Raw genomic sequence first — 16,011 nt, 5'->3', positions numbered from 1 at the left:
GGTGGGAAGGAAGTGGCAGGAAAGCTGGAAAAGAGGATAAAGAAGCAGACCACCAGACAGTGGAGGATATGCAACAATGAGGGGCACGGGTGCCTTTCCTGCCAAGAACCCAGGAGTGTAGCTCCAGAGGCACCCGATGAAAGTTCTAGGCACAGAACCAAGTAATTTGCCTCTGGAACCTACACATGCCAGGAAGCACCCACCCCGGGGCAGGCACCAGTCAGGTGGAAAGATGAAGACCCTTTTTCTTCCTGGCCTTTCACAGCAGAACCCGGGAAGGAACAGACATTGAGCATATACTCTGTGCATAGAAATAACAGTGTAAAGAGGGACTGTGGCTCTCTCTGGGAGTCAGTATCACAAATGTGAATTTTCTTCTCTATATTTTCCCATATTATCCCTTTATAAAATGTACATGCATTCCTCTTTAATTACCAGAAAGTCATAAAAATAAATTCAGCTTTTCAGTTTGAGCCTTACTATTTCAGTCTGTTGGCATCTTCAAAAACCTTAAATGCAATTGTTCGATATTTTAGCTAGCTATCCTTTTTCCAGCTCTAACCTTTGCAGATTTAGAAGTATGCCTTGTTTTTTAGAGTTTTAACAAAAGTGCTGAATAAAAAACAAGTACCACCCTCCAGACTGACCCAAGCTGGACTCATAGTCATTCAGCACCAAGAGGGTGCTCCAGTCAGGCTGGCCCCATCCCGCCCCTTTTCCCCCATCACAGTCAGGAAAGCAGAGACTCGCTTTTGATAAAACAAAGACATGCTAATTCATCAACCCAGTAATCTAATCTGCACAAGAAACAAACCAAGTACATCCAGGGATCCTTCATCCTTCATAGAAACTATGGTCTTCTCTGTTGATAGATCCCAACTTGTTTTTCTAAGTCTCCAATATGGTCTGTTTCTAAAACTCTCCCTGTTTGGTTTGGGATGGAAACCTGTCATATTGCTGTGATTTCCAGAATTCACCTTTTATGCACTTGGGAAACCTAGGAACAGCACTGCCAGCCTCTGGCCTCCTGACGTTTGGGTCACTCAAACACCACACAAGTGGTTTCACAAACACTGTGGGTTCTCTGGAGCACTCTAGCATGAGCTGCACAGGGAGGCAGCCAAGAGCTCTCTGCTCCCAGCTGTCCCCTCCTGGGTTCCGAATTCTCTCAAAAACCACAGGCAGTCCATCCCTTCCCAGGTGACAGACCATGCTCCTGGATACAGAGGGACTGTGTAGAGAGATGACTCAATGGGAGCTTTAACAGGAAGCTTCACTGCATGCTTTTGCCCTGATCCCTGTCACTGTCAGTCGAGCAGAAATAAGCCCACACACATGTGCGCGCGCGCGCGCACACACACACACACACACACACACACACATGCACAGTGAGGGGGCTGGCAGGCACCTCATCAGAGAATGCAGGGTTCCTTACAAGCAGACACCCACCAGCGGAAGCCTCAGACGTCTCCGTTTGCTAAGTTTGAAATCAGAGCCCCCTCGAGAGGGCTCTGCATGGAGCGAGGTGGCTTTCAAAATATTTATTAATAACAATGACCGATGGGGAAAACAAAAGCTGCTATCTGGTTCCTAGTTCTCTTTCTCTAACTTAGCTCTAAACAACTTCATTGGTTTGTTTCTCATCCATTAAGCCCTTACTCCATGCCCACAGAGTGGGGCAGGGGTGGGGGAGGAGGGAAGTGATGAACAAGATCCTTCTGGTTCAGGGAGGGAAGAGCAGGAGTTATGAGGGAAGGGAAAGGGAGGGACACTACGGACAAGCTCCAGGCCCCAGACCCTGCAAGCATCAGCTCCTACAATGGGTTGCTCACAACCTAAGACTACAAGAAAGAACACAGACAAACGTATTGTTTTTGGATAATGTACCAGATTCGTCACAGGGGATATACACTCAGCACATTGAGATGCATCAACCACAAACCACTGCTCAAACCACTCTGCACTGTGTCAGGCTGCAAGGGGTGACGTTCCCAGGGAGGAAGTGTAAACAGCCAGCCAGTACCTGCTTGCACTGCTGGGACAGGGATGCAGGCGGGCTGACCCCAACTGTACATGCAACGCAACTTCCCGCTGGCCTGGCTTCCACCAGCAGCCCTAAGACGGGCCGGGAGAGCACATGTCAGCCAGGTGGACACGCGACATGCTCACTAAGGCCCGGGCAGGGCTGGGGGTGAAGTGCTCCTAGGGCCCCATCATTGCCCTTTATCAGGAGGCTCTTTGAAACTTAGCTTTTGGGGGTGTTTTGTCAGTTTTCTAGAAATTCAGAAGAAGGGTCATAGGAAGAGTTTTCCTTTGGATTCTCTCAAGAATTTGGCAATTCTCAGAAAGAAGGAGCTGGGGAAATCCCTAGCAGTGAGCGATCCGCTTATGAATAGCTCCCGACTAACCAAACCCGTGTGATACCCCGAGGCGGGGGGCGGGGGGCGCTGGCAGACCAGGGGGTCAGCAGTACTGCACTTACAGAGCAGTGAACAATTCGGGCCATTTCTGTGAGACGGTCTCCTTATCTGTAAAACGGGGCTTGTCATCCTGGCCTAGCGGCGCTATGGGGAACATGACAGGAGCTGACCCTGCGGAGAGCCACTGTATCACCACAGGGTGATACACAGCTGTTAGCATAAAGACCCCTCCTACCACTGCAACGATGAATATGACATTCTCCTCGCTCAATGTACCTCCATGGACTGGATGGTTATGGCACTGCTCCACAAAACAGTTATCTCTTGCCTGTTTTTCTTCTTCACAATCTCGTCCCTACCATCACTGGGCCAAAGAGCTGGCAAGAAGCTCAGAGAAGAGCCCCCCCGCCCCAGCCCACATATGCACCTGTCCCAGGGTGCTGAGGACCCACCTTGTTCACCCATGGGGATGGGCCCTCCTTTCCCAGGAACTCTGCATCCCCGGGCTGTCATCCCCTTGTTCACCTTCCTAGGAGCAACCTTCTCCCTCTTGGAAACAAATTACAATCAATTTTCCATTCTCCATGGGAATGGGGAGGACACTGGCCTAGGAAATTCCTGAGCTACAGGCCTTCCAGCCATTATTGCAGACGCCTTTTACAGCATTCACACATTTCCCTTCCCTGATCCACTGTGGCTGCTTCAGGCTATGAAACTCTCAGGTTGAAGCAGAAGGAAGGCATTCTAGATGCTGGGGGAGCTGAGGCTCTGGCCTTGGCCTCACTGTACCCTCTCAGCTGCTGGGCAAGATACAGGCCCTGTTGGGGGCCTCAATTTCCCCACCTAGATTAGGGGTGATTACTGTTCTAGCTGGTATCTAAGGGCCCTTCCAGTCCTAAGTCCTCCAATTCTGGGAAATTCGTTTGCATTTCCCGATTCGTGCTGACTAGAGAGGAAGGCACTCAGGTCCACCAGGTTGAGCTTAGGGGCCCTGTGACCCGAGCAGGACATCGGTGCTGCCCTGATGGTGACGCAGGGTGGGCCCTTCCATAAGGGCGGGGACCTCGCCTGGCACCAGGGTGTCCCGGCATGAAGAGGCGTCCGACAGGCAAGTGCTCACTGGACTCGCATCCCAGAGCAGTGCCCACCCTAGGCTCAGGGAGGAAAGGATGTGGCAGGAGGAGCAAGGTTCCACTCACATGGGGCGTGGAACATGACGAGGACAGAGGAGTGTTCCTTCACAAACTGGTCAAAGTCTTCGTCGGTCAGGTGATAAACGGAGCCGCCCTCATCTGCCCAGGGAGTCTCGGGGACCTGGGGCTGTGGCGGCTGCGGACTGGAAGACCAAAAACAGGCAGAGCTCAGAGCAAGCCCGGGGCTGGGGCAGCCCTTACGAAATCCAGCCCCCTGGCCAGAGCCCCCATGGCTCGTGTGGCCTGCTGCCGGGGCTCACCGGAAACCCCTCAGTAGAGGAGCAGGGGGTGAGCGATCTGGCCCTGCCCACCTCGCCGTCCCCACAGAGCCCCAGAGGTGCTTAACCGAATGTCTTCTCACAAACAGTGGCTTTAGCTACAGCTCCCCAGGCAGCTCAAGAAATCCCCTTCCTCCCAGGAATCTGGGGGTTTGACAGTGTCTCAGGCTCTTTCTAACTTTCAGCAAACTGGCAGGAATAAATAGCATCAACAAAGAATGACCTTTGGCGAAGCTCACTGTTGTGTTTAGTAGCTCCCCCATGGGCAAGGGCAGAGAGTGGGGAGAGGAAAGACCAGTTGGGACGGCAGTTCGGGGGGGCAGGCGTATGCGCAGTGGTTAGGAGGAAAGAGAGGCCGAGTGTCTGAGAAAGACCAAATCTGGGCGGGGGAAGGGGCCTGCCACATGGGTGCTGCAAGGCTGACCAGTGTGGGAGGAGGGTCATGAGGAGGAAGAGCGGGGCCGGGGGCACCCTAACCTTGACAGCATCTACCTATCCTTTCTAGAGACCAGGAACAAAGCTCTCCAGTTCTCCCCGAGGCAGAGAGCTGGATCAGGAGGAGCCGGGCCTGGAGGTCAGTCCAGATGCCCACTCCCCACCTGCTGGCTGAAAACCTCGGGAAGCTGCTGCCTAAGCTCCGGGGAGTCTGCTTCCCCCAGGGATGACAGCACGCTGCTATCTGCGTCACCAGCTGCTCCAGGGGGAGGCTCCAGGGGGAGGCTCCAGGGTGAGGCTCGCAGGGGCCCTCTACTGCTCCAGAGCAGAGGACAAGACTGCTGGTGACATGAACCCCAGCTGCTTGGCCGCCACGAGCACCTTTGCCAGAGCCCCTTAACTGCCGCTCTGATAAAACCCTTTAGGATGACAAATGTGAAAAGACAACCATTGTTTCTTGCCTTTGAGAGCCTACAGTAGAAAAAAAGTGTACAGTGCCGGAAGCCAGGGCTAGAAATCATGAGAGAGAATATGGCCGACGCAATGGGATCTGCCACCCCCACCCCATGGAGAGTCCGGGTTCAATGTCACCTTCAGAAGCCCTCCCTGCTGGTGGCCTCAGCAGGGCCCCCTGGGCCCAAGCAGAGGGAAGCAGTGGGAAGAGGGCAAACCATTTCCAGCCCATGTACATCCAATGTCAGATGGCGCTGGTGGCAAAATCATGCTTTGGGATGAGTCATTAGCCAGACAATGGTCCCAGACCAACACCAGGAGACTGAGGCTCCCACACTTGGGCTCCAAACACCACCAATTCCACTTCAGGGAACTTATCTTGCCAGTACAAATGCACACGTGCGAAACTATGTATGTTTGAAGCATTCGCTGCAGATGATCTGCCATGCCAAAGACTAGAAACAACCTAGTGTTCATTGGTAGGAAATGGTTACATAAACTGCAGTCCATCCACACAACGGGGGCTGAGCACGATAAGGAAGAACAAAAAAAGCTCTCGATGCACTGACGTGGATAGACCACTGGGACACACAGAACAGGCCACAATGTACTAATTTTTGCATAAAGGAAGGAGAGATAAAAAATAGTAATCCATATTTGCTTGCATCTGCGTAAAGAAACTAATCAAAGTCGTTGCCTCTAGAGGGTAGGAGGTAGAACAGGATGAAGGAAACCAGTGGGAGCAAGACTTTTCAATGTATAATTTTCAAGTATCTTTTAAAAAATTATTTTAATTAAATGAATGGAATCTATTCAGAAGTTAAAATAACTTTTAAACATCCTATGAGAGCACAGAATGGAGAAGCCACGGCTTAGCTGCAGTACAAACACAGGAAAGTGCCTGAGAAACTTCTAGTTAAACACAGAGAACACCCTCTAAAACCACTAAAATAACAGAACAAGGCTTAAAAAACATAAGAACCCACAGGAGCAAAAAGAACAGGAAAGACAATGTGAAGAAAGGAAAAGAGGTCAGTGCAATTTTAGAAGCTAGGAAAGCGACCGAGCAAAACAGAGGGCAGAGGCCTGAGGTGCAGGATGCGGACAGGGGCCGGGGGCCCGACAGCCACACCAGGAGCAAAGGTGAAGGCTCTGAAGGACCTCAAGGCACCACCCCTGGAAGCAGGGCCATGGCAGAGGCTGGAAACAGGGCATATACCAAAAGCCTGAGCAGCTAAGGCCCTCAGATCCTGGCCCTCAGACTACCAGCCAGGTGAACACCCCTCTCCCACCCAGCAGACAACTGTTTACTTTCTGGAGAGGATTGAAAAGCTGGGCATAGTGGCACAAGGGCTCACTGCAAAGAGAAGGATTGAGTAGAAGTCTGAAGCCAAACACTATTCCTGACTTATGCCTTTTACCATCGGGCTCCTCGAAGACCGGGGCTCCCTCTGATCCCTCCTGCACCTAATGCGCAGAACACATCCGGTAAACACTTTCTGAATGATGGAATGAGAGAAGAATGGTTGAAGGCACTGGAGGTGTTTAACCTGGAGAAGACAAGACGTGGGCAACACAACAGCTATCTTCAAACATTTCAGACTGCATCAGGAAGAGAAACGAACATTTATTTTCTGTGGCTCTGAAGTAGAGAAGCAATGCCAACAAGTGGAAGCTCCAGAGAAGGAAACTTCAGTCACGGGAAGGAAGAACCTTCTATCTACAACAGATGAGAGGGAAAGAGAGCCATGCTGGGAGTCAGAAGAGCTGGGTTTGAGCCCCATTTCCTCCACTTATCAGCTCTAGGGCTTAGGCAACCAATTTGACTTCAAACATCTACTAGACAGTGTATTTGGAGGCCTTTCTTTACCTCTCAGCTATATCTAGACAGATAATGCTCTGGAGTAAGATACTTTATAAACGTATAAAGTACTACCCAAATGTTCCTAGAGATCATTTATGACTGAAATCCAGAAATGGTTCAAACAGGAGTAGGTGACCCTAACATGAGTCAAGGCCTTGTTCTCCGAGGTGTCTGAGTGGGACTGAGGTAACTGCATCTGTTCTAGAGGTAATGCAAACATTACAAGGCAAACTGCTAGAGACAGATTCACTGATGTTTCTATTCCCTTCCAATCCTATGACTCCAATTTACTGGGCTCTCCAGACTGGGAAGTTCACATAAATCAGACACGTATCTGAGGTTGGTGCCCATGCCGTAGATAAGATGCAATAAGCATTGCAAGTCAAGAAAACTTTGTGATTGCTCTCAGTTCACTTCTGGTTGAAATAAAAACACACAGGCAGAAACAATAGACTACCGTGCATACAACCTCTAGGTGCCAAGCCCAACTCAGCAGCATGAAACCTGCAGAGAAGACTGAGAAACGGAGCCAGTGGGAGCACAAGGGGGCACACCTGCCACGATCAACGCACCTACCCCAGAGTCCTTGCACACTCAGACCCCAAAGTCTCCACCTGGCCTCACCCAGTGCCCAGTGGCCAGTCACTCATGGGGGGGGGGGGGCCACGAGATCTGGATTCCTCTCTCCTGGGCTTCTGAAAGTCATCCAGAGAGTTAGGAAGGCCGGATCCACGCTCATTCTTCTACACCTGGCCAAACATAAGCCCTGAGCAGCCAACGGGAAGGCCCAGGGAAGAGGTGCCAGGAAGCAGGAAAGGTGGGAACACTGCCAACCACCAGGATGTGGGATAAGACCGGTAAAGACTTAAAACACCTGTCACAGGGAAAAACCACACAAAGAGCTGGGTACACGTGGGGCGGGGGGGGGGGGGGGGGGGAGAACTAGAAGGAAATTCACCAAAATATTACAACACATTATCTTTGGGTGGGGAAGAAGGAAGGGCTTTTCCTTTTGTTTAAATATATTTTTAAGTTTTTCTATAATAACATATCTCACTTGAAGAGCCTTGAAATCAAAAAATATTTTTTTTTAAATTAAGCCAGCCGCCAGCACAGCGACATCACTGGCTCTTGCTGGGGTGCAAGATGAGGGGATTCACTGGCGGTCCTTCAGGAGGTGGTCTCACTACCCTTGCTGTGCTGCGGGCTACAGTTATGCCTTCGGAAGAGCTGCCGCCACGAGTGCCCCTGACAGTGATCACCAGTGGTCAGACAGCTGGACAGGGCTGCCCAGGGAGACCCAGATGCTGCGTACCCCCCTCCCTGGAGTCACCCCACCAACCTTCTCAGCCTGCAGACCGGGACTGAACCAGAAACTGCTAACAAGGTTTCCTCCCCACATGGGGTGAGGAGAGGGAGAAAAGGAAAGGTGGGAAAAGGAAGGGGGGGGGACGCCAGCCCAGGGCTGCCTCCAGGTCTCTGCCCAGAGCAGAGTCTAGTGGAGGAGCTGGGGTGGCAGCGGGCAGAGAGGAGGGGGTGGGGGACAGAGTGCCAGGCCCCAGTGGGGAGATAATCACCTCTCTCACAAACTCCACTGACATGCTCCTCTTGTGTAGGGTTAGCAAGCAATTCTCAACACTTCAATAAAAAAACCAAAAACTAAACCTTTTCCTTCCAAAAAGATATGAGTGTATTTTGAAACCAGAAAAGGTTAGAGAAGGGGGAGGGAGGCAGACAGATTTTATGTTCTGGTCACAAATTAGATTGCTATTTGTTGAAACCTTCTCCCGAAGCAGAGTAAGATGTGTCTGGCTGGAGCAGAGGATATGCTTACTATCAAATGAAAAAGGAAAACGGGAGTGAAGGCCCAGGTTAAAACAATGAATACATGAGAATGGGGGGCAGGGGCGGGCAATGAGGGAATCGATGAGAACAGAGATAGGACAATGCTTCCCGAGAAACAAAAGATGCCGTGCACACATGGTGTTACCGTTGTATCTTATCTTATCAGCCAGGGACCCACAGAACAGAAGACTGGGAGTTTCAACCTTTAGAATCTGACAGTTTGTTTCTTTGTTTGTTGGGGGGGGGGGTACAAAATTCATCCTCCTTCTCATTCTGAAAATACACATTTTCAACCTCCGTATCTTTGGATAACTACTTCTTTCACCTTGTGCCCCTTAGGTAACGATGTCAATGAATAACCACCGTGCCAGCACCTGGGGAAGGGGTAGGCGGCTCCAAGCAGAACTCCGGGGAGCTGCCCAGGGCAAGCCTGGCCATGCTACCTATCGACTGCAGGAGCCTGGGTAAGCTCCTTATCACTGTGCTCTGCTACCTTATTCATTAAATAAGGCCGAGAATAATGTCTTCCCTTCCGGGCTGTTCGGAGGATTACATGAGAATCCATATAGTCTTTAGAATAGGGTCGGCCATGAAGTAGAGCCCAAAAAATGTTAGCTGGTATTATTCCAAGAATGATGCACAAAGAGCCGCACAATGGCAGTGACTGGTATGTGCCAAACTGACGACAGGCAGAGCTCAAAGCAAGCAGGGTAAGTGCTTGGCTGGGATGGCTCGAGGAGGCTGCCAGGAGAGGTGGCCTCTCCCCAGCTCCCATGGTGGGGGAGACAGACTCCCCATCCAACACACCCGTCAAGGTCATGCCAGTCACACGCCTAGCACGGTGGGGGGTCCAGATAAGGGATACTCTGGATTACGAGGATCTAATCACATTACAAACAGGGATCACAAGGTTGCCATGAAACAGCATCTGTGGGGAGTGCACGTGAATGGTAAAGCACTCTGCAAATCTAAGGTTATCAGAGTATTTCTTAGGAGCTTCACAGCACCTCATACATGTTGTATTTGAAGTAAGTGTTCAACTGACAATCCAATTTTCAGAAAGACCTGCAGTGAAGCCTCTCTCAAAACTGACATCCTAGATGAGAAATACCCCTATCCATCAGATAGATAGTAAGGGGAAAAGAACTATTTGAAAGGCAGTCACCATGGCCAGAGTCATACCAAATCCTCCCGATTCTCATATCCTAAACCCACAAAGACCCCACCCTCACCTAGAAGCAACCCAGAAACCACCGTTTGGGCAGCACAACGGGACCTTTCCCTTCCTGGTTCTCTTCCCCGCCCCCAGCCACAGCCCCGAGACCAGGGGCTACCCCGGGGTCTAGCTAAGGCCCCTCCCTCTAGGCATACACCCCCGAGGCAACCGTCCCACTTACTTCTTCAGCCATTCCACAATGTCCTCAGCTGTGGACCCATAGTTGTCATACTGGAACAGAAATCGTCCTTTCCTGTGAAATGTGGACAGACAACGTGGGCTCAGCCAGGGATCCAAATGCCATCAGGGAGGGGAGTGAGCATCGGAAGGGAAGCAGGGGACTTACTCGAAATAGCAGATGGTGGGGTAGCCTCGCACATTATACTCCTCCTTGATGTTCTCAAATTCCGAGGGGTAGACGTTCATCCCAGCTAGCACCTAGCAGCAAAGGGAGAACAGGCCTATTCACACTTTGCCCCACAGACAGCCCCACCTTGTCTAAACACAGCCCATCCATCTGTCCCACCAGAAACCGATGAAGGGGACAGAGCCTCACAGACTGATGTGCATCCCTGGGCAGCGGGGGAGCAAGGCAAACTAACCCAGCTGGGAATGACAGCCCAGAGCTCTGGAAGATGCAGGGTCTGGGCCAGGTGCTGGCCCTCTGTAGAGGGGCTCCTTCTACTTGCCCTGCACAGGGGAGCCACCCCAGTGCAAAAACAAAGTTCTGAGGGCTGAGAAAGACACCTGGCCTTGCTACCAAGTTCAAACAGGTCCTGGAGTGGGGCTACTGCCACCCAAGTATGCATAATATGCTTTCTCCCTGCCCACGTCAACGAAGGTTGTACTCTTCTTCTAAGTTGCTGAGTCACCATTCAGCCATTCCACAACATCCTTGTGGCCTGCCTCCGTCTGTCCACCTCGGCTTTGTGTGCAACGTTTTCAGAACTCACAGCTCCTATGTGGCCAAGGAGAGAGTGTGGCTCTCATGACAATCCACCTGCCTGCCTCTCTTTCCTCCAGACTGCTAGATCCCTCGCTTCTCTCCTCCTGTTTGTAACCATTACCTACAGCCTGACTGGACCACCTCTGAAGTCTGAACTTGTTCTGGTTGCAGGGGCCCCCATATCCAACACCCCTAAGTGGGAAAGGAGAATTTTAGTAGCTGTGTTACTAAATACTAAGAACAACCCAAAGAGAAAGAAGTCAGAGTGGCCAGACACAGGAAGACTGCTCCTCAAAGGAGGGCAGCATGGAGGGGAGAGGAAAGGAAGTTCAAAAGCCAGGAGCAGTCACAGAAGCAGAGAGAAGAAACCCGGGAAGCCGATTGTGCTGAACAATATATATGGAAACATAGGAAGAGAAAAAGGAAAACAGTAGTCTCAATGAACAACAAACTTGATTCAAAAGACTGCATCCACTTAGGAATCATGTGACCTTGGGCAAGTCACTCACCCTCACTGAGGATCCTTGTGTGGGAGACGTGGATGATGAAAACAATCATAAGGCTCTCAAGAGAACTGAAGGAGATGACCCATGTCAGAGGACTCAGCACCAAACTGGTGCTCAATAATTGTCAAGTTCTTGATTTCCTACCAAATCCTCCTGGTGACGGAAGCCACCTGTACCTCTGGCAGCCCCATCCTAAAGGCATCTAAACATGTCTTTCCAACTGTCTTAGCTATCTAGCACAATGCCTGGCATACAGTGGCACACAATAAATGCTTACTAAATCACTGATTTTTTCCCCCTAGCTCATCTGTGGGATGCTGCAAGAAACACGGGGAGAATAAGCCTGAAATAGAACTTACTAGAAGCCCTGGGACCCTCTAAAGGCCATTCTGCTCATTTCCCCAGACTGATTCAGCAGCCTGTTCCAGTAATAATTGTCTACTTTAAAGTTCTTTTTTAATTCTAATTGCTCTCCCTAGTGTCTGCACACGTCCACCATGAGATTAATCTTCCACATCCTCCTCTTTCATTACATCACTTCCCCGCACAAAACCTTTCAATTCCACGGAATGCGGGCTAGCATCTAACGCCACACCCAAAGACCGTACGGACCCTAACTCATTTTCGAATTCTTCTTTCTTATAAAACTCTTAATTGTGTACTTCCTAGGGTCTAGGTTTTTTATTCTCCCAGGAATGGGAGAGTCTGAGACCGCTGCGCAGGGAGGAAGCTGGACTGCTTGCCGTCTAAGGCACCCTGCAGATGGCAATATACCACGGCGGCCAGGAGGCTCAAGTGTGGGCGTCAGGATGTTGCGTTTGGGTCCTCCCTACTCAGTAGATGCACTTCCTTGAACAAGTCAGTTGCCTGTGTGCCTCAGTTTCCTCCTCGGCAGCCACCTCTTGTGATTACTGAGAGATCGTACAGATAAAGGATCTACAACACTCAAAGTATCTACAACTCTCAAAATATGTTAGCCGTTAATGACCACAGTAGCCAAACTATGGAAAGAGCCCAGATGTCCACTGGCAGATGAATGGATAAAGAAGATGTGGTGTATATATATATATACAATGGAATATTAGCCATCAAAAAAAAGAAATCTTGCCATTTGCAATGACGTGGGTATAATGCTGAGTGAAATAAGTCAATCAGAGAAAGACAATTATCATATGATCTCACTCATATGTGGAATTTAAGAAACAAAGGGGAAGGGAGGGAAAAATAAAACAATATGAAATCAGAGAGGGAGACAAACCATAAGAGACTCTTAACTCTAGGAAACAAACTGAGGGTTGTTGGAGAGGAGGTTGGGGGGGAAGGGGTAACTGGGTGATGGACATTAAGGAGGGCATGTGATGTAATGAGCACTGGGTGTTGTATGCAACTAATGAATCGCTGAATTCTACCGCTGAAACTAATAATACAGTATATGTTAATGAATTGAATTTAAATTACAAAAATAAATTTAAAAATATGTTAGCCGTTTTCATTACTACTACTAAGAAGCTCTGCAATTCTGCCCAAGTTTCCAGAATACATGCTGTGTTCCCCTGGCCCTTACTTTGTGTCTTCTAGTCCTTTTGCTTAGGATGCCCACTCCCCATCTCACAATTTCTACCTAAGATTTATTCATCCTTTAAGGCAAACCGAATCCCACCTTCCTACTGCAGCCTTTCCAAACCATCTTTGCTTGTGATGAACTTTTAGTTCTCAGGGTTTCTGTAGTACTCTTGTGCCTCTTGGGGGCATTTATTAATGAGATAAGTATTTTTTTAAACTCTTTTATTTTAAAGATTTTAATTTATTTATTGAGAGAGAGAGAGCACACAAGCAGGGGGGAGGGGCAGAGGGAGAGGGAGAAGCAGGCTTCCCGCCGAGCAGGGAGCCCGATGAGGGGCTCGATCCCAGGACCCTGGGATCATGACCTGAGCCGAAGGCAGACGCTTAACTGACCGAGCTGCCCAGGCGCCCTGAGATAAATATTTCTTGAACAACTATGTACAAACACTTTTTGGAGTCTGTAAAGCCAAATGAGGCAAAACTGGTTTCAGCCTAAAAGTTAAGGCCACAAGGCCTGACCTGGAGTCACATGTTCGGTGGCGTGACTCGCTCTGCCTCATGATCCGACAGGAACAAGATGGAAGCTTCACAGAGCTGGTGCTCAAGGGTAGGTAAGAATTCCACAGACATGGAAGTGAGACAGAACAAGATGCAGCCCAAGAAGCAGGGAATATGCTGGTTCAACAGGCCAGTAGGACACAGAAGGGGGTAGAAGAGAAGGCTGGACCAGTTCACTGAGCTCACTCTGGAAAAGGCTTTAATGTCTAAGCAAGCAGCACTTTATTCAGGGGGTGCTGGAGGGTTTTCCAGCTGCACTTTTTTTTTTTTTTTAAGATTTTATTTATTTTATTTGAGAGAGAGACAGAGAGAGCATGAGCAGGGGAGGGGGCAGAGGGAGTGGGAGAAGCAGACGCCCCGCTAAGCAGGGCTCGATCCCAGGATCCTGGGATCATGACCTGAGCCAAAGCCAAGAGTTGGACGCTCAACTGACTGAGCCACCCAGGCACCCACCGCCCTTTTCTTTTTTTAATATAAACAAGTCAGGCTGTAAGGGGCAAGTCATGGGTCAGGAAGAGAAGTCAGCAGTCTCGCGCAATCACCCTGTGTGGGCTAACCAGGGGCCTGACCCAGGATGGTGGGCAGAGAGAGGAGAGTGGGTCGTGTGCATGTGGCCACATTTTTCCCCAGTTACGGAGCTGGGAAAGGATGAGAACTTTCTAAAGGTGCTTTCCTAAGAAACAGAACAAAACGTACCCCAAGCAAGAAAACACAGAAGCAAGGAAATGAATGATTTCGCACAACACAGATGCCCTAGGCCAAGGTAACTAACACCTAGCCAAAGCTGGGCTTGAGCAGCCAGGCGCTCCAGGCACCCAGACGACCCCACTGAGTCTTCTGTAATGTTGTCTAGGGAACTGGAAGGGCCACTTTTTATGTTTCTTGACTTGGGCCCAGGCAGAAGAAGCAGGCACTGTTGTTGTTGTTTTCTTTTTTGGAAGCAGGTACCCCTAAAAGAAGTAATCTTCAGGGCTAATCTTGAGAAAGAGCCTCATGTGAGCCCAAGGCCAAGGAGAAAGACCTCGTCCCACAAACATCCTTCCCACTTTGTCTCTGTCCTTAATAACTGATGCTCTGATTTCCTTTAAAAAGAGGAACATCAGGGCACCTGGGTGGCTCAGTCGGTTGAGGATCCAACTCTTGGTTTTGGATCAAGTCATGATCTCAGGGTCGTGGGATCAAGTGTGGAGTCTGCTTGAGATCTTCTCTCCCTAATGTCCCTCCCCCTACTTGTGCTTGCACTCTCTCTCTCTCAAATAACTAAATAAAATCTTAAAAAAAAAAAAAAAAAGAGGAACATCATTTTTTGAGTAAATGCAGAGCTCAAAATAAAACGTCCCCAGGAGTGATAAGCCACACACTCCCTCATTCATTCGTCAGCACATATGGGGTACCACTATGAGCTTGGCCCTGTGCTTGTGCTGAAGAACCAGACATGGACCAAACACAGCCCCAGTGCTCAAGAAGCTCACACTACAGTGAGAAAATCATATTATAATTAGTATCAACGGGTGAACAACGGGATCTGGAATAAAAGCAAAGAGGAGCAGACCTGGCCATGCATGGCAGGGATAAGCTCTGTGGGAGCACAGGAGGGGCTGGGAAGAATACTAAGTTCGGCAGGAAGATGTGCCATTGGCTGAGCATCTTCCAGATGTCACACAAGACTGGCCCTAAGACCTCGCCTGCTCTGATGGAGCTGGCCAGGCATTTGTGATCTGACCGGGGCTGGAGCTGTGTGACTTCAACCACACCACAGAGTCAGGAAGTTGAGTTTTCTAAGGGTAAACGAGTGTGGGTAGGGAGAACACTAGGTAATTAAGTCTTTTCTCCAGGAGAAATAATCGTGAAATATGCTATCTACTGAGGCCCCAAAATGCAAAGTGAAACTTGCCCCAAGTGAAGTATCTGTGCCCCAAGGCAAACATCTCTCGGCAAGTTGCTAAAAATTCATTAGTGAGAAACAAGCAGGACCTTCGTGTTGTGCCAGAATGAGGTCAAAAGAGAAAGCACCAGTTCTCTGCAACCCAATCTTGCAGGCAGCCCAGGTGGCGGGGCTGTCACCATGCCCAGGTGCTGCCACGTCAACTTTTTCAATTGACTTTGAACTAATCACCAACTTAAATATATAAATATCATGATATCATAAATATATAAATATCATGAACTCCCTTCATGGGACTCTGGCCAGCCCCACCGTGATGGCTCTCCTCCCCACAACCTTTCATAAAATGTGTATAGATTTTTCCACGCTCCCTGGAGGAACCAGCAACTCTTTTTCTGTTGCCGCCAATGGAAACAAAAACAAATTAAAAAAAAACCTAAATGTCTGTGGCTCAGGGTAAGTGCAAAACTGGACAGACATACGGCGGAGAAGAGACAAGGCTGGTGGGTGGGGGCTGCACAGAGATGACCAGGACCATCAGTGAGGGGTCCTCAGCTTGGTGAGCTCTGACTGCCCGGTCTCCCCGCCCCTCCTGCACCATCCTGGTTGCTCTTTCTTCCTGAGGCCCATTTCCTCAGTGGCTCCTCTTCCCCCTCCTGTCCGTGAAAGGTGGGCATCCCCGAGACAACCCTGGCTTCTGTCTGCTTCCCATGCCCACACACTCTGCACACCGTCCTTCAGAGAGTGCCTGCAAGCTCAGGTCTCCAGCTCCCCGCCTGGACTACCTCTTTCTGCTGTCATTTCTATTGTTGTCCCACCACACAGGAACCACAGCCCTGGCAAGCTTGG

General features: G+C 49.8%; 1 protein-coding gene across 1 annotated transcript in view; it reads right to left on the bottom strand.

Annotated features, from left to right (window-relative positions):
• The window catches only part of PDIA5 (protein disulfide isomerase family A member 5), an 89,570-nt gene that overhangs the window by 22,847 nt on the left and 50,712 nt on the right, over positions 1-16,011 (bottom strand). Inside the window, exons 9-11 of the mRNA XM_021692449.2 lie at positions 10,051-10,142; positions 9,886-9,957; positions 3,620-3,756 (exon numbers count right to left, since the gene is read on the bottom strand). Of these exons, the coding sequence (XP_021548124.1) occupies positions 3,620-3,756; positions 9,886-9,957; positions 10,051-10,142 (301 nt within the window). The remainder of the gene's footprint in view (positions 1-3,619; positions 3,757-9,885; positions 9,958-10,050; positions 10,143-16,011) is intronic.

Source organism: Neomonachus schauinslandi, chromosome 1 (assembly GCF_002201575.2).
Source record: "Neomonachus schauinslandi chromosome 1, ASM220157v2, whole genome shotgun sequence".
Taxonomy (NCBI): Eukaryota; Metazoa; Chordata; class Mammalia; order Carnivora; family Phocidae; genus Neomonachus; species Neomonachus schauinslandi.
Note: the sequence above shows the minus strand (reverse complement) of the source record. Positions and strands in the feature narration are given on the sequence as shown.